The sequence below is a fragment of the Siphateles boraxobius genome, unplaced genomic scaffold, assembly GCF_051911475.1.
Source record: "Siphateles boraxobius isolate OS27281-9 unplaced genomic scaffold, OSU_SipBor_1 130, whole genome shotgun sequence".
Classification (NCBI taxonomy): domain Eukaryota; kingdom Metazoa; phylum Chordata; class Actinopteri; order Cypriniformes; family Leuciscidae; genus Siphateles; species Siphateles boraxobius.
Genome location: NW_027508734.1, coordinates 16487318 through 16514512, shown reverse-complemented (window position 1 = coordinate 16514512; position 27195 = coordinate 16487318). Strand labels below are relative to the sequence as shown.

At 37.0% G+C, this 27195-nt stretch overlaps 2 protein-coding genes across 4 annotated transcripts; both read left to right on the top strand.

The window, feature by feature from the left end:
* The first annotated feature begins 302 nt into the window (after positions 1 to 302).
* adad2 (adenosine deaminase domain containing 2) lies at positions 303 to 7271 on the top strand. Of its 3 annotated transcripts, none has more exons than XM_077228193.1 (9): positions 303 to 394; positions 664 to 1103; positions 1195 to 1323; positions 2276 to 2426; positions 3327 to 3494; positions 4952 to 5166; positions 5620 to 5854; positions 6429 to 6561; positions 6714 to 7271. In XM_077228193.1, the coding sequence occupies exons 2-9, from the start codon at positions 698 to 700 to the stop codon at positions 6822 to 6824; spliced, it is 1548 nt and encodes a 515-aa protein (XP_077084308.1). In that variant the 5' UTR covers positions 303 to 394; positions 664 to 697; the 3' UTR covers positions 6825 to 7271. The 3 variants fall into 3 exon arrangements, with proteins under 3 accessions (XP_077084308.1, XP_077084310.1, XP_077084309.1); XM_077228195.1 differs by having other exon boundaries at positions 304 to 394; positions 692 to 1103; XM_077228194.1 differs by having other exon boundaries at positions 305 to 394; positions 649 to 1103.
* A 4913-nt stretch (positions 7272 to 12184) lies between these two features.
* LOC143737167 (uncharacterized) lies at positions 12185 to 26751 on the top strand. Its single transcript, XM_077228175.1, has 22 exons — positions 12185 to 12323; positions 14568 to 14602; positions 15350 to 15738; positions 16040 to 17705; positions 17831 to 18103; positions 18212 to 18601; positions 18700 to 19125; positions 20988 to 21254; positions 21391 to 21642; positions 21790 to 21823; positions 21935 to 22035; positions 22110 to 22367; positions 22665 to 22973; positions 23076 to 23345; positions 23479 to 23562; positions 23989 to 24151; positions 24763 to 24827; positions 24939 to 25150; positions 25715 to 25971; positions 26065 to 26178; positions 26460 to 26631; positions 26707 to 26751. Exons 3-20 carry the CDS (start codon positions 15387 to 15389, stop codon positions 26149 to 26151), a joined length of 5466 nt encoding a protein of 1821 aa, XP_077084290.1. The 5' UTR covers positions 12185 to 12323; positions 14568 to 14602; positions 15350 to 15386; the 3' UTR covers positions 26152 to 26178; positions 26460 to 26631; positions 26707 to 26751.
* The last annotated feature ends 444 nt before the right edge of the window (positions 26752 to 27195 follow it).

Below are 27195 nucleotides of genomic sequence, written 5' to 3'. Positions count from 1 at the left end.
TATGATTATATTTCAACCATTATCATTATATAACTGTGTTTGATACCTCAACCCAATCCTTATTTTAAACCTTTTAGTCTAAAAGGTCTAACTTAAAGAGAGCTATATTTTTCACAAAATTTGTGAAATCTTCATTTGATTTCATGTGAACATTTTTACTTTTTACAAATATTTTTAAATGTAGATTTTCATATATAAAATACAATTTGCAGTTTGTATGTTTTGTAACTTTTTTTACTGTAAGCGGCTTATCCTTCATGCTATTTACTCGCTATCGCCGTCACGTGACTCAAGCAGGCTGAGGCTCCTCCCAATAATTAGCTCAACCTTGCAGGTGGACGAAAGTTGCTGATCAATTTATTCGACATAACTTAGAAGATCTTGTGAAAGTCAGGTATCTTTAAACATACAGTGCAGATAACGTGTCATTTTCCTGTGTATTGTGTATGACCTACACTCTAGCTCATCTTACGTCGTGTATATTTTATACGCATTTTGATATTAGTAGGCTATCCAGTTATCAGTCACATTCATTGGTCAGCTAAAATTAAGCACTTGCTATATCTGAGATAAATGTCATAATTCAGGCATTAATGTACAATATATATTTTTAAATCAACATGTTTGGGAGTGTGTGACCACAAATAGTTATCTTTTCTGCAGTCTATCAAAACTGCATGACGTTTTACAGCAGATAATGGCAAACCACGGTGGGAATGCAGAGGGGAAACGGCTTCCTCGAATGGCTGCCACTCTAATGATGCGCTTTGCTCCTGAGAGGGAGCCCACCTTTGGGGTCCACAGGGCCAGTCTCAGGCCTCTTTCCCCTAACAGTGAATTTAAAGATACTCAATCACCTGCAAAAGAGAGTCAACCCTCCAACCCAGAGTTACGGCACTTTGATATAGAGGAACCCACTGCTGTAGGCCACCATACCCTAGAAGTCCCTTCATTGGAGTCTTCGCCCCAAGTGGAGGACCTGGACTCTGGCCCAGAGTCCCCTTCTGCATGGAGCCTGAGTAGTATTATAGGAGGTGAAACAACCCTAGAAGACCTGGAAGACACCACCGATGGCACTCTCAGGAGGGGCCAGAGAACTGGAGGTATGCTGACTTTTGTTTTTAAAGAATTTTCATTGTTTTGTGTAAGATGTTTATTTACTACTACTGTTGTCTCAAATTCTTGGTCTTTCAGAAAAGTTCACGGACTGGCACAAACGCCGCGTAACAGCTGTGTGTACTGAACGTTTTGGCAAGCTGTTAAGAGAATGCACTGAGTACCACCGGACTAAGAGCTGCTTTGCTGCTTTTGTACTGGAGAGAGGTGAGATGCACTGCCAACCCTTGTTCATTGGTAAAGCTGTGTTCGAAATCGCCCCTATACCCTCATTCACTATTCCCTATATTACTCCACTAATATAGTAAACTTGAAGGAGTGAATGAAAACAAATTAGCAAGTTCAGACACTGAGTGTGCTGGAAGGGCTGCCGCTTTTGTATAGTTTGTGCTTGCTGTTTTTAAAAGATTTATCTTGAACTCATGGAAACTAGCATATATAAACCTTATTTAAACAATTTAATAATAAATTAAAAATGAATTTATAACTGTATGATATTAAGCTGTACCCACATTGGACCAGAGGTTTGGGAAAAGGATGGATGATTCACCTTCAGACGGCATCTTTCATTCAGCATGACCCTCATAGTGTATTATGGGTATTCTCTAGCCATTCAGTGTAAATCAGTTGTACACCTGTATTGCGGTGCATTATGGGATTTAATGAGTTCAATCGATAACGACCATTATGCTTTCGGACACCAATACAAATGGCTGTCCTCTTAAATAGTGCCCAATTTAAGGGTATGGGGGCAATTTCAGACTCAACATGACTCAATTATCTATTGGGCCAGTAGGTCAGATTTCCACTTGCACTGCAAATTTTTTCACTGGCCCCAAAACAAAAAACGATCAATTAAAAATATATTTATGAATTTTAATGATTTCTCAGTTTAATCTTTTCATTTATCATATAATTATTCTAAAATTATTAAAAACAATTATTTTATATTTTGTTACACATGTTTTCTTTACTACTAGCGGAATTCACAACCAAATTTCACAAACCAAAAATGTACAATTTACAAGGCATTTTGCATAGTGGTTAAGGCATGATAAAAAACCATTATGCTTTGTATACGTGTATGAATTGTATTATAAACATCTTTCCTGGGCAGTTTATTAATTATGGTTGAATATGTTTTGAATGTGTGTGTCAGAGGTACGTGACACGGATGGGCAGCACTGTGATCAATATGAAGTGGTAGCTCTGGGATCAGGTCAGAACTGCTGCAGTGGTTGGCTTTCTTACACAGGATCTGTCGTCCATGACTGCCACGCCATTGTCATTGCACGCAGAGCCCTCAAAAGGTTTGCAAAAACTCTCTCTCTCTCTCTCTCTATATATATATACATATACACACACATACACATGTATACACTTTCAAATGAACTGGAGCGTGTGTCCAATATTAGGCATGGCAAATCTCTGTTTCTAGAGTATTTGCCAGCATGGCTTAATGTATTAATTCAGAATATAGTTTTAACTTCACTCTTTCCCTGCTATTTTTAAGTTGCAAGCCTACATCAGCATTTTTGGTAATTTTCACAAAAGTTTCATGGCCCCCAGGATATTTAGTTTAATGAATATCTGAACATGCAATATATCAAAATAAAGAACAGACCCTCTGCTTTTAAACAAAAAAAATAAAATACTAGCTTCATGCATTTTTTTTTTTTAAATCAACACTTGAATGTGGGTAAGTTTAACCGAAAAACAGTTAAAAGCTTTTTGGTAAGTTGACTAAAAAGCTCTGAAAATTTATTTTTTGTCAAAGACTACATCTAGATCATATTCAGAAGGATGATCATAACATAGATGGAGTAGATCGAGTCCATCAACACTCCTAATTTTGCACAGTCATATACCAATTCCTGAGTTCATTTCATTCAGTAATATTAGGCCATTTTGATTTATACGCTGTTTATTGTTGATGATTGCATTATTTTCATATGTATCTGCTTGCATATGAGATCGCTTGTTTCTGCTTATTCTTTGCCTGTGTTTTCATCTGGATATTCTGTACTTGTTTAGCAGGAGATATAGCGCCCCCTACCTTATAACAGTGATAACACGGAAAGCCGTAAAAACTGGTCATTGGCAGGGAATGACTTTTTCTCATAAATGATGAGTTAGCCTAACGCGTCAATGGCAGGCAAAGAGTTAAGATAAGGTGATAAATGTGTCTGCTGTCCTGTCTGGTGTCACAGGTACTTGTACAAGCAGCTCCTGCTGTTCTACAGTGCTGATCCAGAGCTGAAGCAGCGCTCGATTTTGGAAAATGTTCCATCTGAACGACTGCTTCAGCTAAAGCCACGCATGTACCTTCACCTGTACACTAACAAAACCCCCAAAGGAGCAGCTCAGTGCATAGTTTTGTAAGTATAATTTTAATGTACTACGTTAACATACATTCTGTAGATCCTCCAGGACAGGGGTGGGCAACTGCGGTCCTTGAGAGCCACTATCCTGCAGAGTTTAGTTCCAACCCTATTCAAACAGAACTGAACAAGCTAATCAATGTCATTAGGATTACTAGGAAGCTTTGGGCAGGTGAGGTTTTTATCAGAGTTGGAGCAAAACTCTTCAGGACAGTGGCCCCCCAGGACCAAAGTCGCCCATCACTGCTCTAAGATCTGAGTTTGACCAGTGGTTCCCAACCCTGATGAGTTGAATCAGGTGTGTTTGATTAGGGAGACATCTAAACAATGCAGTGTTGGGGGTACTCCAGAACCAGGGGTGGGACCCACTGCATTATCCACATTTTTCCTACACCCCTTGAACCTTTGCACAAATTTTGGGAGTAACTTAATTTAAACTGTTAACAATCGGCAAAGGTTTGCTCTATTCATAATCATTTTATGCACCCATTGAACATTAAAAGAAATTGTAAAAGCATTTTAGTGTAAAAGCATTAACCAATGACTACAACAGACCATGAATAACACCAAAATATTTATTATTTCTGCAGCAATAATACGGATCTGTTAAATATCACTGTAGTAATATATGTCTGTATTGTATGTTGCCTTAATCAAAAATGTTAATTAACTAGTACATTGAGTGATGGTAAAGTGATTATTGTCATTTTGACAGATTTACCCGCTTTAGAACCATTCCAGTAAACGGTTCTAATAGGGAAACAGAAGTGAAAAGGGGAGACCTTTACATCTTAAAGCTTCCGTGTGAAAACAAACTTGGAAAGAGACGTGAGGATTTTTGTAGAAAAACGAGAGATTATTGTGCATTCCAGTGGATTATTCATGTAATATACTGCATCATAAATTAAATCGGGAAAGCAGACCACAAATGCGCAGTACATGTTTTTTCATACTGTTACAGCAAATACAAAGGAATAGAATAAAACAATCAGGAGGAAAATAATTAATCTAATGAAAAGAGCTTTTGTTATAGATATTCTTGATATACCATGTCACATTAAATGCCAAGTGTTGTTATTCTCCTGACATCTGAAATGGAACAAAGGAAATTTTACAGCTCATTCAGTCAAACTGACGGCTAAAGATTATTTGCAACGCAACATTGTCTTTTTGAGTGGAACTTCCCCAAACTGGAAGTGCCTCCCATAATCTTAATCGCAGGAGGCTTGTTAGAAAAAAGGTGTATGCAATATTGGAGCGGTTCTCAGCTCTGGCCCTCGAGGTCCACAGTCCTGCAGAGTTCAGCCTTGAATCAAACACACCTGAGCCAGCTAATCGAGGTCTTCAGGACTATTAGTGTGACAACAAGTGGGTTGGAACTAAACTCTGCAGAGAAGCTGTCTGATGTATATCTTAAAAACATAAGTGGAAAATCTCCATGTATCCTTTCACAGAAAGTCTCAAAGCAGTGCTTACACCACTCTGAAGCTGCAGTGCCATGCTAAAGGCTCTCTCATCCCTGCTGCTTTCCTGCTTCCAAGCGTGTGGGGTGCACGCATCTGTTGCATGTCCGACAGTGCCAAACTCACCCGTTGGACTGTCACTGGAGTGCAGGGGGCACTACTGAGTCATTTTATTAACCCAGTCTACATTACCAGCATTGTACTTGGTAAGCTGTGTGCATTTGCTGGTGACTGAGTATTTCCAAATATGGCAATTCTGTCTGGATTGAAACTGTGACCGAGATCTGCAGTATCAGCTTCTGTCTGTAAATATTTTTTGTGTGGTTCATTTCGCTTTTGTCTAGTACCACATCTCACTGAAGCTGCTCTGACCACACTGATTAATGTCAATTTCCACATGCACTTTTTTTAGATGCTTTATTAATTGAGCGGTTGGAATTAGGAAATGTTCATTTGAAAACGTGAAAAAACTGCAGAATCAACACATTATCATGAGAATTAATTGGAATATATTGATTCATGATTGAATTAGAGAGCCTTAAGTTACTACTCATACATTTTATACAAGAGACGACGTGTATATTTCATATTCATGAATGAAATCCAAGCAGCCAGCAGAACGTCTGTACTACTTAATCTTTTCTGTTCTTGTTGTCCAGGTGATTCCAGACACTGCTCAGAGAAAGTGTCTGAGATCATCAACAAACGTCTGGGCACAGGCTGGAATAATGCTCTGCCTCCACCATTCAAACAAACCACCACCTTCTTCCTGAGAGGAGAGGGTGTGTGCCCTGTTGAGAACACCAACAACTGCAAAGACCTCAGTGTCAACTGGTGTTTGGGAGACTCCAGTATTGAGATTCTGGACAGCACCACTGGCTATGCAATCAACAAGTCAGTCATACTTTATGAAGTAGCTAATGATGTTCTTATCTCATGCAGAAGTTTATTGCCTATATTGGGTGTGACTATTATAAATATGTGCACCATTTGAGAATCTGACCAGTGACAAACTTGTTTGTCACATTAGAGCACAGAATTTGGCATCCAGAAGTAAAAATCCCATTTTGTACATAGAAATTTTTATTTTTAGCAAAAATGTATAAACCTACTGTAGTATATGCTTCATTAGGAGTCATCTGTGATTTTCAATATAATTAATAACAAAAAAAACTTTAGTCGTTGATTTTTGTAAATATTTATACTTATAATCAGTGCCTTAGTCAGTTAACATTGACAAGTCAATAGTTTTATTGTATTGTTGTTTTTGTAATGTTCATACTCTAGTTTTGCGTACATTCTTAACTACTTTGCTGACTTCTATATTTTGCTTTTTAACAGTAAAGCATATCTCTATTTAACAGTGCAATCTTATTCAATGTTTAAATATTAACTCCCATTCCTTTACTCCACTCAATGAATTGACCGCCTTTGAGTTTATAAAATCCTTTTTTATTCTTTCTCTTAGTTCTCCATTTGTAAGCGGTCCTGGATCGACAAGCAGACTTTGTAAAAGAGCGTTGTACTTCTGCTTCAGAAAAGTTTCAGCAGTGGCAGGCCACCATGACTTTTTGTCATTCTCCACATACCGCACTGCTAAAGTATGTGTATATAGTTTTGTATGGATAATGATATCCAAATGTATGCGAGTTTGAGTTTATTAGTTAAAACTGAGGTTGCATGCGTGTAAATATGGCATTCTGTGCTCTAATTTGCTGTTGTAAACTGCTAATCTGTTTTATATTCCATCTAGATGGCTGCCCAGCTGTATCAGGAGACCAAGACTCAAGTCAATGTGCAGTTCTTGGCCAACAATGCTGGACCGTGGAACTCCAAACACTTGGTAGATTGCTTCAGTCGCTAAATGACAGATTGAACAACCCTTGAAATGTATTTAGGTTCCCAGATGTTTCAAAATTGCACCCTTTGCATTTGGTCGTTCATTGATGCTTGAAAACATGTTCATATGTAAGTTCTTAGTTCATTATTAGATAGCTATAAGGCATATGTGCACTTCTACTGAAAATATTTGTGTTCTAAAAAGTGTAGAGAGTACTACCAGCTATTTTAACTTTGCAGTTATTTAATATTTGTTTGCTTGTTTTACTTTTTCAGTGTTACTTAGATTCTGTGATTTGGTGTTTTGTTTATTTGGTAATAAAGGCAGAAGAGACTTTAAGTTTGACATACCCACACAGAAATAGGATAGTAGTTTACAAGAACTTTTGTAAGGCTCAGGCCTCCCATAATTCATGTTTATTCCCATTCATAATTTGTGGTAAAGTAAACAATAAAAAAATTGTGAAAATGACTGATCATAGAGTATTAGTATGTCAGGAACCAGTAACACCGCTAACAAATTTCAAGATTAAAGTTATTTTAAAAATGGAGAGAAGGCATTACAAAAACAAAAATAATAGCATTGATCATACAATTACTTAAAGCTCCAAACCGTAACTTTTAACGAGGTAAAAATTATCCAAAATAAATTTGATCAAGTACATAAACAGCCAGTGTTCAAAACTATCTGCTTGCCTTAGCTCGATTCAAAACAGTAAGCTTGTAATAATGTTTTTAATTCCAGTGGTACTGTGGGATTTCCGCAGGAAATTCGAGCATGTCTGTGTCATTACGTCACATTTGTACACATAAAGAAGGTGTCTCGGCTAGTAGGCTATATTGCGTGTGAGGATGTTGGAGGTGGAGATTTATAGCCTTTTCTCACAGCACTTGATATAATTAAACTAAACAGATTTAATAAATTAAACAGTTTGATGGCGGATCCAGAAAGGTTCAAACGACTATCACCAATGACAACTGGACTTCGGAGGGGCTACAGAAAAAAAGAGACTGCAACCGGGCTAATGCGAAAACAAGGATAAATATACGAAAGGCGTTAAATGTAGTCGTGCAATGCTGATGTTGTTAAACATTAACAATTTGAGAACAAAGTATAATTTGCATGGTTTGACGTGATATGAGAAGCGATCGTTAGATTTAATCAGCGCAATTTACTGCAATGCTTTTTTTTCCTTAGTTGGTCAGAACCATAGGTCAGAACACAAGTGGATGTATTCAGACGCCATTTACTGGTGAAAATTCTTATGTTGGTCATACTTCAAAAAAGTAAAATCTGTGATTCCCAATGACAGTATCCACACCGGCGCGGTGACTGACAGCCCCACATTTTCCTCAAAACATTGTATTCATCTGCGCTGTGCCGCGCCGAGGCACAACCCACAAAAGTTGATAATTGCGCGAATAACTGCAGTTGCAGATTTCGAATAGAGATGGCGACAAAGAGGAAAAACTACTGACTGCAGCTTTAATAAATCATATGTATTAATACAAAATTACAACAGATTATAACAATGTCCTACTAATAACAATGTCACTGACCGTTCATAATCACCCTTAATAGGGATGTCTAATGCTATTTCATGTATTCTGACTTTTTTACACTGTTAAAGAGTTGGATTCTAATGCTAAACATGGCCAAAGTATTTCTCTGCCAAATACACTCCTTCGGGTTTCGGAACGTTTTTTTTATTTTTTATTATTGCCCGGTATGACGTCTCAAAGGGCGAAACTCCTTGTATGGGCACTTTTCCTGGAAGAGCGCGTGCACACTTCAAACAGAGCGAGAGCATAGAGTGTGGTGGTAATGCACCTAATACGCTGGTTGGTTGGTTGCCAAGGATAAGAGCATTAGAGCAACGTCCATCAACGTGCTTCGTTTGGGTTAAGGTCTGGAAGCCGTCGGCAGCACTGTTATTTTGTTTTTAGACCAGGAAATCAACAGTGTCACCAAAGAAGTGTGTTTTTGGTTGTTGGGGAAAGATACCGGTAACCTTGTTCAGCTTCCCAAAGAACCCACTAGGGGAACAGTTTGTTTGTTCCCTGCATTATTTTGACTCCATACTTATCTGATTGGTTCAATAAACACGCTAGACGCCAGAACACTTTATCTTCATTTGGCTCAGCATCGTTATCGTTGCCGAAATGGAACTTTTAATGCACACATACATGGTATATAAATAAGCATGATTGCTAAAGAAGCTGTGCACCATTAGGCTGACCATATGTGTTGATACTGAATTTAGAGCTGGTGTGTTAAGAAAGTGTTAGATAAAATTGGATATCAGAACGAAGTCAACGATCAATGCAGAGCAAACTAGAACACCAGATCTGGGGACCAAGAATGACACAAACACAAAAGTAGAGTTCACTCAAAGTCAGCTTTATTGTACTCATGAAATAGTTTATATAGCAAGTCTAGGGTGTAGGCTGAAACCAACAAATAGAATAATAAGTCCATATGTAAAAGAGACTGTCAGCTTTGCTTAAAGTGTCCAAACAACTCCATTCATGATTATACCATATGCAATGTTGCTCCTCATGGATAATAACTAGCACATGCCTTGCAAGCGTGTGATTAAATGGGGTGTACAATAAATTATTAGATAGACAGAAAAGGAGATGCAAACATATTTATCCTAACAATGGCCACTATAAGTAATTTATGATTTAACCAATGTTTGCATCATTTTAATTCTAATGCTAAGCTTCTTTTTTTACAGGTATAAGACCTGGACATGTATAGCAAGCAATAAATCTAAAATCTTTAGTCATTCATTTACTTATGTACTGCTGTATATTTTCCTTGTTGACCCAACAGTAGTTTTCACAGCCCTCTGGACTGCTGACATATAATACAGCCAAAGACAAAGCAAAATGAATGCAAGCAAAACAAACAATATTATCATGATCACGTAACGTTCTACTTTCGTAAACATTCCTGTCATCCATTACCACCAACCTTCACCACTTACTTCCCTACTTTTTATTCTCTTCATCATTTCAGTGATATTCTTTATTCCCTCATCAATGAGATGTCTGTCCGCGACGTTGTCCGGTATGTACAGCAAGTTGTTCCAACTATTTGGCAGAATCCTCCCTGCGCTGCAGTTGGTTGGTCTAACACTAATCTTTGATCCCTGAAAACGTTTGACTGGTTGAATTCATAAATGCAAAAGAGGTCTGCACACTAAAAAAAATCTATTACAGACAGGAGATTAAGTTGACGAAAGTTTCGGCTCTTTGCCTTCGTCAGTGTGACAGTTTCACTTATTTTCAATGACTATATAGAAAGTACGCTGCAGGTCTTCAGGTGATTGTGATCATGATTAAACAATCAGTTTAAAAAAAAGAAATAGTCCTCAGACTCCAGTTTAAGTGTTATGGTGAATAATAATTACAAACTATGTTGGAACAGTTAAACATCAGAAAAAGGTTAAAATATGAACCCAAGTTTAAACAGTCAAATAAACGGTTCATAGACTCCAGTTTAATTCCATCTGGGACAGTAAATACATTGAATTCATGAAATTAAGTAGTCCATACCTTGTTACTTCTGCTTCTTCCATTTCATCTGTTACACCTATATCAGGGCCTCGAAGAACCTGTGTTCTATGTTCTGTTGCCACATAATGCATTGTGGATTGTGCATTTTTGGCTACAACTTGCTTTTCCTGATACATTCATTGATATATATGTGATCTGCATTAGTTTAACATTATCAGTCATCAAAGAATCGCAATTACTCAAATTTACTCGGTTCATATCACCAAATTGTTGGTGCAGTAAGCACGCTAGACAACATCCCCCAACTCTCGTTTCATTAATTACTACTTTACAATTTCCTGCAGGTATTATTCCTAGTGTGTCAGATGATTGTCCTACTCTTTCAAAACAGGTCAGGTTTCTTGGGATTGACATTACAGTGGTTAGTTGAACTGAAACTTGCAGTACCCATTCGCCTTTCTCAAACTTCTGGAATGCCACTTTGGCTAATATGTTATCTTCTCCATGTAAATTTAAGATTTTGTATGACTTTTAGCTGTTTCACTGTGTGGCATTAACGTGCATACATGGCGTTGCCCAGGTTTTCCTTCTTTTCTTGCAGTGAAATTTGCCAGTCTCCACCACATGTTTGTAGCATACCCATGTGGGGGATCTGGGTGATTAAGCCATTCATGGTCATTTTTAATCAATTTTATCCCCAAAGTCAGAGTGGCATACAGTAGTATGATTATTATTGGTCTCATCTTCAATTGGTTTAGTTCTTGCTCTACCTACTCTTCTTCGTGCTAATGTAGAACTATTACTGGTGAACGGCCATTCAGGAAAAAATTGAGGCCTGTTACTACTAGTTCCTCAATGGGTAATTAAAGTCTTTTGTATGTCACTCACAGTTTGTAATTTAGAACTAAATGGGTTCAAGGGTACCTTTTGATTATCCAGAGTAGGTAATTTTGGTTATCTCTCTTCTGCCTGCTGAAAGAAGATTTCTGTGTATTCAGTGCATGTATCCTGCTCATCATCATCATCCTCAGCAAGCCATGATATTAGTTTGTAATCTTGATGCTGCTGAAAGTAGGCCTAGTATCTGCACTACTGCATGCATAATTACACCTGTCTACTGATCAGGGGTGTTTCCAGAATTATTATTATATTTTACTAAAATGAGTTATAATATTTTTTTATCTGTAATACCATCGTGTAACCACAAGATGGCTGTATAGCCCTATATATAAACATCAAGATGCTGTGTTTTATCAAGACATTATCAGTTACTTTGCATTTGGATATATTTATTTAGACATTATTAAATACTACTTTTTGTCAAAGTTGACTTTTTGTTTGTTGAAGTAGTATCAGTTTTGCATTACATTCAAATCTGGACATAGAGACATAAATCTGGACATAACATTTTGTTATAAAAAAACATTTTGTAATTCATACTAGCTACATATAATAGCTTGATCAGTCACACGAAAGTAATTAGAATCAATATTGAGAGTGCGACCAGGACAATGTTTCAAAATATATAATTTAGTGTGTTATACACCATGAACAGAGAAATTGTCTGAAAAATACTGCATCAGAATGGTATTATTACATGGGTATTAAAGAATTTGTATTAAACGTTTTGATTGTAAAGTTTAACAACAGTGCAGATTGTATAATATATACAATTTCAATTTAGCAATTCTAAACCAATCCAATGACGTTAACATCAGCTCGAAATTCAGAATGAACTCATAGTCATCCTAATGGTGCGTTCATTTCATTGGCTACATTAGAAGGTGGACCCGCCCTCCTCGCGCTTGTTAGACACAACGAGTGAGACGGAACTGAAATCGGGTTATTTCGGCACCTTTTTCGCCCCATTTACAAAAACCATTTAGACATTTGCAACCGTTTTTTTTACACTAAGATAGGTTATGCAGTTCCTTATTCAGGTGGAAGTAAAACTAATGAGAGCTGAATCTAGCCTCGGCTACTTCATGTTCTGAAAACGGTAGCTCTCTGGTCTTAATTTATTTTCTTAATAGGCATATGTATCTTGTGGCCCAGTGAAGCAAAAAAGAGACTTATTTCGTGTTAAACAAGTTTTTTTTAAAAGTGAGGAGATACGCTTATCGAACATTATCTATTTTTGGCTCGAATAACTATAAGCTCTCCAAAACACGCAAAACAACCCTTAAAATTATAACACATAGGCTATAACAACACGTTTTATAAAGAAACGTCATATTTAATAGGCTAATGGTATAAGCTATATTGCACACTTCAGCCGTTCTGACCAATGTGATCTTTCCGGTGCTTCGAAGCAGCATTTTGTGAAGAAATTGGTTTAATGAAAAGTTTCGTTTCTCAATTACTACTGTAAAGTAGCCGATGATTTATTTTAATTTTTTTTGTACCTGATGCCCTTTTCGAAAATGAGATCGTTAGGTCTTACCCCCTGGCAGAATCGGATTTCACCAAGTGCAACATGTTCCGACCTATTTGTTGATCCTGGAACAACATTCCATTCAACCTATAAAAGTGACTCGTCAAGTAGCCTACACCGTGTCTTACATTCATCTTTTACCTCTGGTTTTTAGGGATAATTTATGGGTAGGGTTAGTTAGGGGTACCGGATATGGTTAAGATTTCATTTTTCCAGGGTAAACAAAATGTGCTGACTCAGGTCTTAACAAGTTTTTTTTTACTTTTTTTTTTACTTTAAGGCTTAACTTGCAAAATCAGGACGTGACGCCCAGCCATGGAACCTGTAGCGGCTATCCTATATGATGGTGAAAGTATCTTGTAGGGTTGCTGGAGTAGCTAGTTGATAATTTTGGCACACAATATAAGATCGATGGTGACTTGGAGAGCGGATCTTGTCCATGGCTGGCTCAAACCTCATTGTCGTGGCTTTATGGATCTGGTTTGTGCGAGTCTGAGACGCATCGTTTCTGAATAAGGTCGGTGTATATGACTTTCGTTACTGCGCCATCTTTTAGAAAAGTATTTTGAACTTTTACTCGTCTAACATTTGAATTAGCCTATGTTTCTATGTGCAATTATTGTTACATTTATTGTTTTTGTAAATAGCCTAACTAAAAGAAGTGTGTGGGGGGGGGGGGGGGGGGATTTCTGATTGGCTATAGTTCGTCTTCAACAGGCATGCATAATAGAAAATGTGTTCGTAGCGGTTCGTATGCATAGTTTTTGTAGGTCAGAGTAGTGTATGGGTTGATGAGCGAATGTCATCAATCAAGTTACAAAACTATAAAAGAGAGGTGTCTAATCGCACATAAATAAAATAGAGCTTAAGGTGAGCTCAGTTTAGTCTGAGAATCTGAGACAATTTAGCGATATCAGTTAACAAAAAACAACTGAACTATTTCCGTAGTAGGCCTACGTATCATTAATGATTGAATTATGATTCAATTGAGTCACTGAGTTTTTAGCTACTGCAAGTTGAATCTTCTAGATCAGTCGAATTCACAAATTATGAACTAGTTGATTTAAAGAATCGGTTCAAGATTCGGCCACGAAACGGGTCTCGTAGATCTCGTTTTAATATAGCCTAATAAAGTGAATCACAATATTTTGCCGTGGGGGCTGAGAGATTTTTGGATACAATTTGAGCTAAAAACGAGTCGAAATGTGAGGTTTTCAAATCTAATTTTGGCCGCACGCACGCCCGCACCTGAAACGGAAAGTAAACAGCGATTATTCAAGGTGTGTCAAAAATGCATGAGCACAGTTCAGTTGAATGATAAATTACAATTTAGTTTAGTTTAGTTTTAGTTTCATTTACGAAACTATTCCCTTAAATAACCACAACATTAACAACAGCACCGAAATAAAAACGGGCTGTTTATCTTTAAGTCAGATGCGCATGAAAGTTGCGTAGTAGTAGGCAGACTCCAGGCTTTCCTAATCATGGCATGTAGGCTAGTTTGTCACTTTGAAAATAACGAGGAAGAAGAATTTCTTGGGGTCAGGCACTTCAGCACATTGAATGTGGTACCCCCCGGCACACAAATCACACTGGATCTGTATCAACAAAGATAGGTTAATAATAATCCAGCAACATTTTCAGGGTGAATATGAGATGCATATATCCTAGGCTACTTTAATAAAGACAGGCCATGTACAGAATGATCAGAGCCCTGCGATGGACTTCTATATTTTAAATAAAGTTTCAATTATAGGCTTCTTTTTTTCTTATTTACCCAAGTTGTTGTCTTTCCTTGCTCCTCCACGGTGTTCGTCTCCCCACAATGGTGGCACAACTCGTAAGTCATTTGGTCACCAATGAAAACAATTCAACTTATTTAGAAATGTGTTAATCATTTGAATATTGTATTATATGTAAGGGATAATCCAAACGTTGTTGTTGCTTCCGAGGAGTGCATTCAATGCACAGTGCGTTTAATGCACAGCTAGCCGTGGATTATCACACTTATACCATGGTCATTTGCCAGCACTGACAAGCTACAGGAAAAGCTGTCATTGATGTTTGCAGTGCTAAATTTAACTGGAAAGGTTAAAATGACAGTTAATTTCATCAGCTACAGTGGCAGACAGTAACAAAATCTTTTCATGTCAGCCCAAAATGATTTCTACTGTATGAAACTGAGGAGATCAGACATCACCAGAGTGAATTTAGAGAACATCACAGTTATTCTAGGTGAAATCGAGGGGGGATATAATTTATGATGTGAATAACCAGCATTTCTAAACAAAAGTTCCGCACAGACTTCACCTTCTTTGGCTTATAGTCAGAATTTACGCTGTTTACGTTCTGAAGTTGTTTTTAAAAAGATCCCACTGCATGTGAACCATAGGCAATATGAACGTCATATATCGTGAATGCCATTGCAATGTCTGAAGAAATTTCACATGCTTAAAGTCCAGTGTGACTGCTCTATGACACAGTGAAATTAAATGTGTGTCCTATATAACCTATAGGCTATAAAGTAAGTTTTAAACTAAAGAAAAAAACTAAGATTAACATTGGTCTTTTTCTTTTATCTCTTTTCTCAGAATTTGGTTACAACAGGAACAGAAGACAATCTACAGGATGGCGAGCACCCAGCAATCTGCACTGGAATTCCTCAGAAATGGCCAAACTCTGCTAACAAGAGGTCGTTTGAACTGTGAAATTGTAATTGAAGCCTTAAATGAGTGCAAATTCTTCATAAATAATGAGCTAAATTCAATTGAATCTGCAGAAAATAGTCAGGATAGGATAAGGAGTTTGCTAAACATAGTTTTTTCTAAAGGAGAAGCAGCATGCAATACGTTTTTAAAAATTCTTGACAAAAAAAGATTTCAAGTATTTCCTAGAAATATGGGGTATCCAGATTTACATCACTGGATTAGCTGCTTCTCCTTCCAGGATGAACCACAGTCACAGACTGCAAACCGAGCAGGTGGGTACCAAGCACAGGTGTGCTGTATTCTTATTTTTAAGATGATGATGATCATTAATATGTCAAGGGGTTTAGATAAGTGTATTTTTTTTTGTACCTTACATTAAATCCTAGGCATATTGTGAAAGTGGGGGAAGGCAAAATGAAAGCATTCAAGAAATTTGGTAACAAATTTAGAACATAGAGACTATTTTGATGGACCACTTTAAGTCTAAAGCAAGCATTTACTACTCAGAGAATTGTGGACTAGTTTTCATTGTACTGTTGTAAATCATATCTCTAAAATTAGTGTGTTTTCCAGATCCTTGTGCTGCATACCAAGGACTTTTGAGATGGAAAGCAAGACAAATACTGGAAGATAAATGGAAACAAAGCATGATTTTTTTTAAAAATGAGCATGAAAGCAAACCCTTCACATACATACCCCTTGTTATGGACACAGATTCTAGTACAGTTTCAAAAATTAAAAAGATCAAGGAATACAAGAAATCTCGCTCAAAGAAACTGAAGACCTACATTCCAACAAACAAGAAAATGTTGTCTCCCAAAGACTTACTAATGAATGAAGAGAAAAGCGTCCTGCTTGTGGGAAAACCTGGAGTGGGCAAGACAACAGTTGCACTGGAGATTCTTAGACTCTGGAATGAAGAGAAAAGCATTCCAGTGAGTTACATGTTTTACTTTGATGAGCCACAGATGAGAGTTTTCTCCCAGTCTCCATTTCCTCATATGTTGAAGGATCTTATTTTTCACCATTACATATGCCCAGAAAAAGCATCAGATCAAGTTCTTGAAAATATTGAGAGGAATTCAGAGAATGTTGTGCTAATTTTTGATGGTATCATGGATGTGACTGGAAACAATGTTATTAAGCAGCTCATGGAGAAATCATTTTTGAAAGATGCAAAGGTCTTGACCACTTGCAGACCAGAAGCTGAGGATACAGGTTACCTGTCAGACTGGCCATCTTATCGAGTAGAGGTTCAGGGTTTTAATCATGAGTCCATCTGTGAATACTTCCAATGGATGTTGGGAACAACGGATGACATTGATGCTTTGAAAAACCCAGAGTTGTTCAGTTTGTGCTCTGTACCACTGTATGCCTTCATAGTAACTACCTGCATTTCAGTAATCCCTCATGAAGCCAGGAATAAGCCTTTTACAGTTACTGAGATGTATGTCCAAATTTTTCGTTTTTGCATGAAACAACATGGGAACCAAAATGTGGAGCACTTAGATAAGTACATTACAGACAGCAAGAGGGACATCATGAAATTAGCTCTAGCCTCCTATCAAGCAATGCTAGCAAGGACAGTGAACCTGACAGATTTGGATCATGAGGACAAGCCTGTGCAAAATGCTTTCTTGACAAAGCAATTCTGGAACCCCTCCACAACCTCTTGCAAAGTGTATACATTCCTGCATAATACAATGCAAGAGTTTTGGGCAGCTCTCTTTCTAATTTTAAATCCTGACAATATCTCTAATGTGCTTGATCGATGCCACAGTGAAGAAGATGGAAAATACCTCAAATATATTATGCCATTTTTGTCTGGTCTTCTCTCTGATAATCTAATTGGGCTTATAAAGTGTTTGGTGCCAGTAGAACAGATACAAGCCACACGTGCCAAGTACTTTCAACAGATTATTGATACTTTCGTTTACACTAAAGGACAGAATCAAGAAGGTGATTGTGAGCAGTTTGTGGAAGCTGACAACATCCTGTTTGTGTGTCGATGCCTTTATGAGTATCAGTCTCCTGAGGCATGCCGACTCTTCCTGGCAAAGGTTCAGCATGAGCTTAATTTAGAGGACCAAACACTTGATCCTCATCAGTGCTGTGTACTATCCTATGTGGTCAGTCAAGCTACGCATCAGAATATTGATCTGGACCTCACAGATTGTCACATTTCTGACCCTGGGGTGAAACTACTTTTAGGCTCATTGAAAAATCTGAAATTTCTCAGGTACAAGAAGTTGATTAACAAACTGCCTTTCCTTTTTGCAGTTTTATAGCAATTATAAATATTATATAATTTATTTATTATATGATTTATGTATTTTTGCTTTTTATACACATTTTTATTTCCAGGTCAACAAGCAAGTTACAGTCTCAAATGTGGAGATTGGCTTTTGAAGCAGGACAGTTTTCAGATTTTGATAGCCTGCTTAGCTTATTCAGCTTTGAAATGCACCTCTTTGCACATGAAACACAAGACCAGAAAGTGTTTCAAATGATAGGCGAATTCCTTAAAAGGAAGAGATCAGAGAGCGTTCATCTTTTTCTGCATGTGAATGAAAACCTCATAACCAGATCTTTGCAGACGGCTATTTTTGAGAGCTTATCCAATATTGCAACCATTAGGTACAACCAGTTAACACTTGCTTCCACACACAATGTATTCCACAATAATTCAAATCAATTGATTTTTTTTCCTTACCTATTTTGTATATATTCTTAATTTGTTTGTAGGATTTCCCCCCATCAATTCAAAGTAGCAATGGAAACAGACCTCTATGTTCAAGGAGCTATTCATGAGATGAAGACTGGTCAGCGATGTGTAAGGAGTCTGCTGTCCGTTTTCATCAAAAATCAAAGAGAAAACTTTGAGGAGCAGTGTAAATTTTTGCTAAAACTGCATGAACATGGTAAGAAAATGGATGTTCTTCCAGTTTTGCAACCTGTTTTTTATGCATTGCCACCCTCATGGGTTGTACAGCCTTCAAACTCATCAGTGTCACTGCTCTTCAAAACCATGGAAGCTCTAAATTTAAAGAAGCCCGCTGAACTAGACAGTGTCACATACTCGCTGAGTGAACTTAAACTTTTTCTTCAGTGTACACCCTACGTTACAGAAATGAGGCAAGTAAAATTCACTAACTTTTTTTGAAAATGGTGTTGGTTTAAAATAACTGGGTACAGTTCTGAAGTATAAAATAAGCAACTTTTTTTTATTGCAGGTTCAGTGCTGCTTTCAGACAGCCTAAAGACATCCACAAAATTGTGAAGATTGTTACTGATCTTTTCATTCTCGCATCTGCATGTGGAGAGGAGAAACTAAGGAGCCTTAGTACAGCATGCAGTTACTCAACCTTTCCCTTTGCTGAAGACAGCAAAGACATGCAGAGCTTTTTCCTTTTGGATCTCTTCACCCAGCTGAAGGAAAGTTCATCATGGAAGACAGCACTACCAGAACTGAAGTCCATTCTTATGGTTGCCCCTGCTGTATGGAAAGTGGACCTATTAAAACTAGAGAAGACATTTGCTCTTATTGAACTACTAAAGCTTCAGGCCATCACAAAACCTGTGGAGCTCAGGAACTGGTCACGTGAAAGAGAAAAACTGAAGATTTTCCTCAATTGTTTACCCTATATCTCAAAACTTTGGTGAGTATTAGTTAAAAATTGAAATTAAAATGCAGTGTCAGTGTTAAAGGGATAGTGCAAAAATGAAAATTATTTCATGACCTCATGTTGTTCCAAACATGTATGACTTACTTTCTTCTGTGGAATATAAAAGAAGATATTTTGAAGAATGTTGGTTAACCAAACTATTTTGGTTTAGTTTACACACAGGGAAATCCTACAAACAAATTAAGAATATATACAAAATAGGTTAGAAATAAAATCAATTGATTTGATTTATTGTGGAATACATTGTGTGTGGAAGCAAGTGTTAACTGGTTGTAGCTAATGGTTGCAATATTGGATAAGCTCTCAAAAATAGCCGTCTGCAAAGATCTGGTTATGAGGTTTTCATTCACATGCAGAAAAAGATGAACACTCTCTGATCTCTTCTTGTTAAGGAATTCGCCTATCATTTGAAACACTTTCTGGTCTTGTGTACACAGTTTAGCTCCAACTTGCCTCAACAGACCTGCCTGGAAGCTTCTAGTATGCCTAGTGCAGGGGCGTAATTTACGGGTGGGACATGTCCCCACCACTTTTTGCTGGGGTCGATATTGTCCCCACCACTTTTGAAACATCTTGTGGCATGGATGTACCAATACAAATAAATAAAATATCTCCAGTTAACTTGCAGAGCATGCATTTCGTCCGTTTGTTAAATAAGAGGTGATCTAGCATGCTGAAATTTGTTTTTGAAATCAAGTGATCAAAGTGCTCGTTGACTCTGCGATCAGTGGTGCAGATACAGTGTTCTCTCGTGAGTCACGCACACCGCACAGTCTTCACATGGACGCACGCTTTAATCTGTTTCAGAGACTCTCTATTAGTTCCAATGAAATCACAAAATAAAATGCACTCAAATGTGCCCCTGCTTGATATACAACCACTGATAAACATAATCAGTTTTAATGAGAAAAAAAACAACAATACGAGTGCGGATTAGAACCCAGAACCTCTGACACGCTTGGCAAAAGTTCTGCCGCTGGACCATTAATGTATTTATGTAGTGTAGTCGGATCTATATTTATTCGGTACTAACAACATATTAGATCTCATTAAACGACAAATTAAACCCAATGTACTATTTAAATCGATTGCTGGATATCGTAATGTTATTGTTCATAGGTAAATCTGATTTAGGATTTAGCATTGTAACTGTTATTAGTAATGTAAATGTTACACGACAGATCCCTAGCGCACGTGAACCGATCATCTCTACTAGCTAATAATAAAAAAACACGAACACTGTTGAAAGATACAGTAGGCTACAACTTACCAAAATGTATTCCTCATACATAATATCGACCAATCATTTTTTTAAATCAGCGTGCAGAGGTCAAAAACAGCTGGAGAACAAATATGTCAGATTTACCTCAGGAAAGCAATTTAATAAACATAATATAATTAGCTAATGTTACATTTTATCATCAGCTTGGTAGAGACGGGCTCTGGTAGATAACAGGTGAAAACTGGATCGGATCTGTGGGTAGAGCTAACTATCAAACACATCAGGTTCAAGTACGCCCACAAGCCGTGCGAGTTATTCGTGTATTGCAGTTTGGCTGGTGGTTATGTTGCCCGCATACCGCCTCCCATGGCCGAAACTGGTATTATGACACCTGTCGGGCCGTGGCTAGTAATTTAGCATGCTAATTCAGGTTGATATCTCTGCAGCACTATAAGGTTGATATCTCTGCAGCACTATAACTTGTAATTTTTTTAATGACATCATCGCCCTTATTTCTTCTCATTCTTTTGATGCGTGTAGCTCATTTTTTGGATATTTTTACCTCAATTCTTACACATGGCACCTTTAAGCACAACTTGCACTCTCTGTATAGGTGTGATGGGCAGTTTTTCCAGACAGTGTGTGAGGTCCTCTCAGCAGACAGTGAATGGAATCCAAAACAGATCTCTGAGCTTTTGAGATCTCTTGGTTTTAGCATTTCTTTGATAGACATACTGCCAACTCGCCTCTGCAAAGCTGTTGGCAATGTTTTTGAACTGCTGGATGAAGAGTATGTCTCCCTTAGTCTTCTCCCTCAAAAGATCTCTTGTCAAGGTTGTGCCTACCTCTTTTCAAGTATGAAAAAGGTTCAAATCTTGAGGTACTGTTTTTTTTAAATGTAAATATATTGCACATTTTTGTTTGGATCACAATTTTAATTTTTATAACCAAATAATTTTTCTATTTTACTATTATTAATATTGTCGTTTATTTGTTCATTATTAATTTATTTTCAGAGTAAATGAAATTGCAACTGCAAAGCTGGCAAGAATGGTCAGGTCACGTAAAGAAATAAAAACCTTAACGGTGGAAGAGCTGTCTTTGGTTTTGTCAAACTCTAATCTACCAGAGAGAGCACTTTGCCAGCTATTAAGCAGCCTGACTTCTCTTCTTAGAGTCTGGACAGTTCACAACTTGAACCTTTCAGAGTTTAAAATTGATCGTCAGTTGCTTGGTCTGCTGTGTCATCAGGGTCCCTTGACCATTAAGTAAGTGGGAAACTTTAAAACTTAAAAAAAACTGGCATGTTTTTTGAACTGCATTAGTATTCTGGTATTTCATAACAACATGTATTTTAAGTGTTTATTTACTTAATAATTATAAAATGTCTGTTAACAACAATTTTGTGACAACAGATTTAATGATGACACTCTGGAACAACTAGCAGAGGTTGTGTGTGATGCTCAGGATGAAAATCTGACACATTTGTTCCTGGAGAAAATTGATGGTGATTTGTCACCTTGTAATTTGTCCTGGGATGTTTTATCTTATCTTGCTCAGGTCACCAAAAAGCAAGTGACACTAGACCTTCCAGAAGGCAGATTTAATGTTCTGAAAGTCCCCAGCCTTCTTGCTGTACTGGACACAGTCTGCTTTAAAAGGCAAGACCTTTCCTTGTGTACATTTAATTATATAAATAGAATTATATTTAAAAAATCATTTCTTAATTATGCAGGATAAGCCCACGATTTGTCAGGGCTGCACTGAAAGAGATATATCAAAAACGTGCAGGACATCTAATTGTGAAATTAGTCAAATCTTCAGCTAACCTGATTAACCTTTCCATGAGAGATTTGGATTCAACTGATTGCAAAGCCCTTTGCTTTGCCCTGCACTATAGTGATGGTGTTAAGCTCAACCTGTTAAACTCTGTCGTTCCACACAATGAGACGGATAGCATTGTAAAACTAATGCACAGAGTTTCTGATCTGAGGTAATGTGCTAATCATTTTTATACAGCTTAAAGCCAATTCACACCACACCGACAAGTTGCAACAGACACTTAGTAGGGTTTTGTTACCCCTGGCAGAGCTTGTTTTCGCCAATTTCATGCTGAATCAGTATTAGAATGTCTGAGAAGTGACGTGCTGTAATCTGGTGACTTTCTGTGTTGGTCTTAGTCTGTCGGTGTAGTGTGAATTGGCCTTTACAGAACACTCAAATCTTTTGCATCACTCACTCTTGCACTTACGGCCTTACTAACTCTGCTGTTGTACTTTCATTGGACTAGGGTTGATAGAAGGCTGCTGTTGAGTTTTCTTCATGTCTGTAAGGACATGGAAAAACTAGGATATTCAGCGTTTCCCCTCTTGAGCGCCCTGAACCACAAACTTGACTTCTCCTGCAGTTCTTCCCTCAATAGTGGCCGTTTTGGTCAAGAGAATGGGGATGTTCTAACTCTGAGTCTTATGGATGTTACAGCCATTTCTTCTGCCATTAATACATCAACATGTGACACAGAATTAATTTTATTTGACTGCCAAGCAGATGATTCTGGACTTGAGATTCTGTTCCCTATTTTACACAAAGTGCATATTCAGTAAGTCCTCACATATTTTTACATAAATTAGGTAATTGTTTTTATTGTTATATTTCTACAGATGATTAACTGATTCAGTTGCAAAAACTTCTATGTCAACAGCTTGGGCAAAAGCCTTCTTTTGCAGTTTCTGACATTGATTTTCAGTGCCCCCATGGCTGTGTCTTTGAAATGGGCATCATCACTTTCCAAGGCCCTTGGAAAAGAGCTGGACCTCAGTGACATTCCTCTTAACTACCGTACGTGTGAGTCTCTGCTGTTAGTCTTGGATTACACGGAGGATCTTACACATCTTAATCTCAGTCATTGCCAAATCACAGATGCATGCTTGGATCTCTTGCTCCCTCACCTTCACAAAATTATGTTTTTAGAGTGAGTATTCATGGGCTAGTCAGGAATTACAGGCCTGGGCTGTTTTTCAAAAGCTGCTGAATGTCTAATTTTATTTTATTTAAACCACATGATAACTGATGTCTTAACCACATTGTGTGGGTTTTTTTTCCAGTCTTACTGGTAATGACATAACTGACAAAAGTGTACAGAGACTGCGTAAAGCCTTAGAAGGAAACACTTTCACAAAGACCATATGGTAACTATGCTGTTAAAGTTAAATATTCTATGCAGCTATCATTGTACACTGTAATTGTAGTTTCCTTTTGTGGGAAAAGAAAGTAAAAATGGGATGGTAAATTTTTATTTTATTTTTTTATTTTAATTGGATACACATTTTGGATTCCTCACTTCAACAATTCAATTTAAGATCTTGGAGTACTCTACAATTATTGAAAATGATCTTTTTATTTAAGCAGTTGTTTATAAGTATAAATCCACAATGTCACCAAAGTGCCTTCTATAATGCTTGTAACATTGCCACAGTATTTTGTTACAGAAAAGTTCTGGCCATCTCAACTGCCAGTTTGTTTGTTTGTTTGTTGCTTAAGTACAGTTTGGGTTTATTCTGATTTGTCACTCAGAATTAAACTCCTGATAACCTTTATTCAATCAATTTCAACAGCCTTTGTGACAACCAAATAACAGAGATTGGCATCCTGGTGGAAGAAGCACGCTTTGAAACCCAACAGGCTGGAACAAAAAGATGCACCCAACCACAGCATCACAGCAAAAAAGATTTGGGATCAAAAAGTGAAATGGAAAAAACAATCAAAGCTTTTGTCAAGGTACAGAACAGGGAATGTGTTACTTTTTTGTTATGTTTGTGTGAGAAGTCAGATATTTTAAAAAGCATTAAGAATATGTCATATGCAGGTTGACCAGCACAGAGTAAGATTCAGTAGACCAGCTTTAATCTAGCAAAAACCTAACTGGATGCAGATGAAGGAATATAAGAGGAATGTCCGTTAACGCCAACAGATCATGTAAAAAGACTTGCAGGCAATTTACAAACATAATAATGTGTAGGAAGGGGGACTTTTTATTTAATTTGATCTTTATTTAAAATTGCCCATTATCTATAGTTGTCAGCAAGCTATGCTGGGATCTGTCAGCTGAAGTTATGTTGCAGGGTGAAGAGATTGAGCATTTCCGCTCAACTTTTAAGTAAGCTAAGTAGGATGCATGTTGTGGATGACTGTGCCAAAAGAAAACGGCTTCAAGACAATCATACACAGGCGAATGAGCAAAACTGTTTTTTTTTTTGGTGAAATTTTGCTATTCTCAGTAACTACCTTGAATCAGTAATGTTAAAAGGTGTGTTGTTCTTTAAATGTACGGTATGTTCTGTTGTAGTAAAAAGTCATGTAAAAACATTTCTAATTATTTTACGTCATAGAGGGAAGATCCTATAAAGGATTTTGAGCCTGAACTAGAAGTAAATAATGGCAGGATTTCCTATAGGTGAGTATATTCTAATACTTTTAAGACATATAGTATTTAATCTATTATAGTGTAATATAATCTTTCTGTGTGCAATAGTTTCTCAAATGTACTCCTTTTATTGTGTTGTAGGTTTCAGTGCACATCTGAAGGCTTTTTCATGTGCAGCACAACTGGGCTGTTGTTTGGAATGAAAGGAAGTGGATGTGTAGAGTACAGTGTGGTTCACTGGGATATGCGTCTCCTCAACAACACTCACTATGAGCCTGCTGGACCTCTTTTTGATATCAAAACCACTACGGGACAAATCTATGAACTTCACCTTCCACACTGTGAGACACATGGTAAATGATAAAGCTAGTGCCACTGTCAGTCAATACAAAACCTTCCTAATTAAAAAAAGAAAGAAAGAAAATGTGTAGTTTTGCATAGTGATGTACTTGTGTTTAACAAAAACTGGAGTACATTGTGTGACTGGAACATCTAATTGGTAAATTAGATTGGTCATAACTTGATTTTAGAGTGTTATTGGAATTTATTTAGCATGTTAATGATGGGATACCCTGTCTATAATGTGCCTAGTAGCCTACATATGAACATACAGAGTATTGAAATAAGCAGCTCATATCAGTTCATTTTCATCATCATTTATTAACAATGATGTTAGCCCTTTCAGTTCAGTTCTACAATGTAGTGAGTGTCTGTACTGTTTACATAAGCAGATTTTGACGCTGCTTCCTCATTGAAATTGAATCTTTTATGTAACTGATATGAAACTCTTTATGGGCACTGACTCCATATTAGTAATATACTAGTCTTTATATATAAATATTAACACAATAGTAGTCTTTATTATAAATATTTTTTGAAGAACTTGGATATAATACCACATATCTTTTTATTTACAGTTGAGTCAATTGGAAATCTGTCTGTTGTCCATATACACGACGAGGAGTCTTGGGAATTCCTCTCTCCAGTTAAAATTTCACAAACCCATATAGCTGTAAATGTGTGTGGGTTATCTAACTTTGGTGTTGTGCATGAGAACGATAAAAATAACAGAATGATCAGTGGGCAGGTGCTGCTGTTCCAGGAACCTGATATGTTACCAACACAGCAAAGGCTATGGGTTTTCCTGTTGCCGAGCAATGTCCTACTCTCAGAGGTCTGACAACCTTTAATTTGTTCTACTTTTGCTTTAGTAGAGTTTACTTGAATAAACATCAGATATTTCTGTTTCTTATTCTTTTGTCAACAGATAAAAAATCAGCAACAAGAGTATATGTTCATCCAAACTAGCTCCGACTGCAAACTAATGACAAATGAAAAGTATACTCTGATCTAAAAAAAAGCTAAAAAAGTCCAACCAAAGGTAATTCGATTCTGGGATTGTTTGTCATTTGTCAGACATTTGCTTATCCACATCTATAATCTATATTTTAACAAGCAGGTTCTTTCACCACAAAGACATTTATGTTTATGTATTTTAGTTGTTTCATCACACTGTGAAGCTTATGGGGCACATGTCCATTCGCACAGGAAATGAAAAATGCTTTATTGATTTTAACTAATATTTGAAAATTCTGTACAGGTTTATTATAAATTTAGTTTTTTGTAGTATGATTGCGTTCTTTGTTTTTTTTTACCCCTTAGGAAAAACTATTTGAACCCTTGCATGATGGTAATCACCATCCTACATTTGAGGTCTTCTTAGATAAAGATGTGACTGAAATGCGAATTAAAATTCAGCGTAAAATAAAGGAAAGTGATAAGATTACCTTAAAAAATGCATGGAGGCGTTTGATAATTCTCAAGAAACACAGAGGTAAGGCATTTTTTTTGTTTGTACTTTGAACACTGTAAAAAGCATCTAAATGTTTTGTTTTTCTCATGTAACTAGATAATCGCACACAAATAAGATCTGAAGAACATTCTAACAATCAAGGTACTGTAACATTTATAAACATTTTAACCTATTGAAATGTTTCTAAACAAAATTCTCTTTGAATTTCTCCTTTTAAAACATTTTAACACCTGATAGTTATTTGTCTATTTGTTTTTCTAAGAAAAAAACTGGATATCTGATCTTGGTGAAATCATGGAGGATCTTAAAGATGACGAGTTCAAGAAACTAAAGCATTTAATGAACAACACTGGGAATAGAAATCCCATTCGTAGGACGAGACTTAAAGAAGCGAACGACAGGTGTGAATTGGCGAGTTTGGTTGTTGAGACATGGGGTTTTAAGGAATCAGTGAAAGCCATTCAGGAGTTCATGAAGAAGCTGCCTCGCAATGATGAATTTGTGACAGATCGACTAAAGAAATATGTGACGCTGTTTGGCCTTGAGGGTTAGAGGTCTTTTACAGACCTTGCAATAATATTGTGA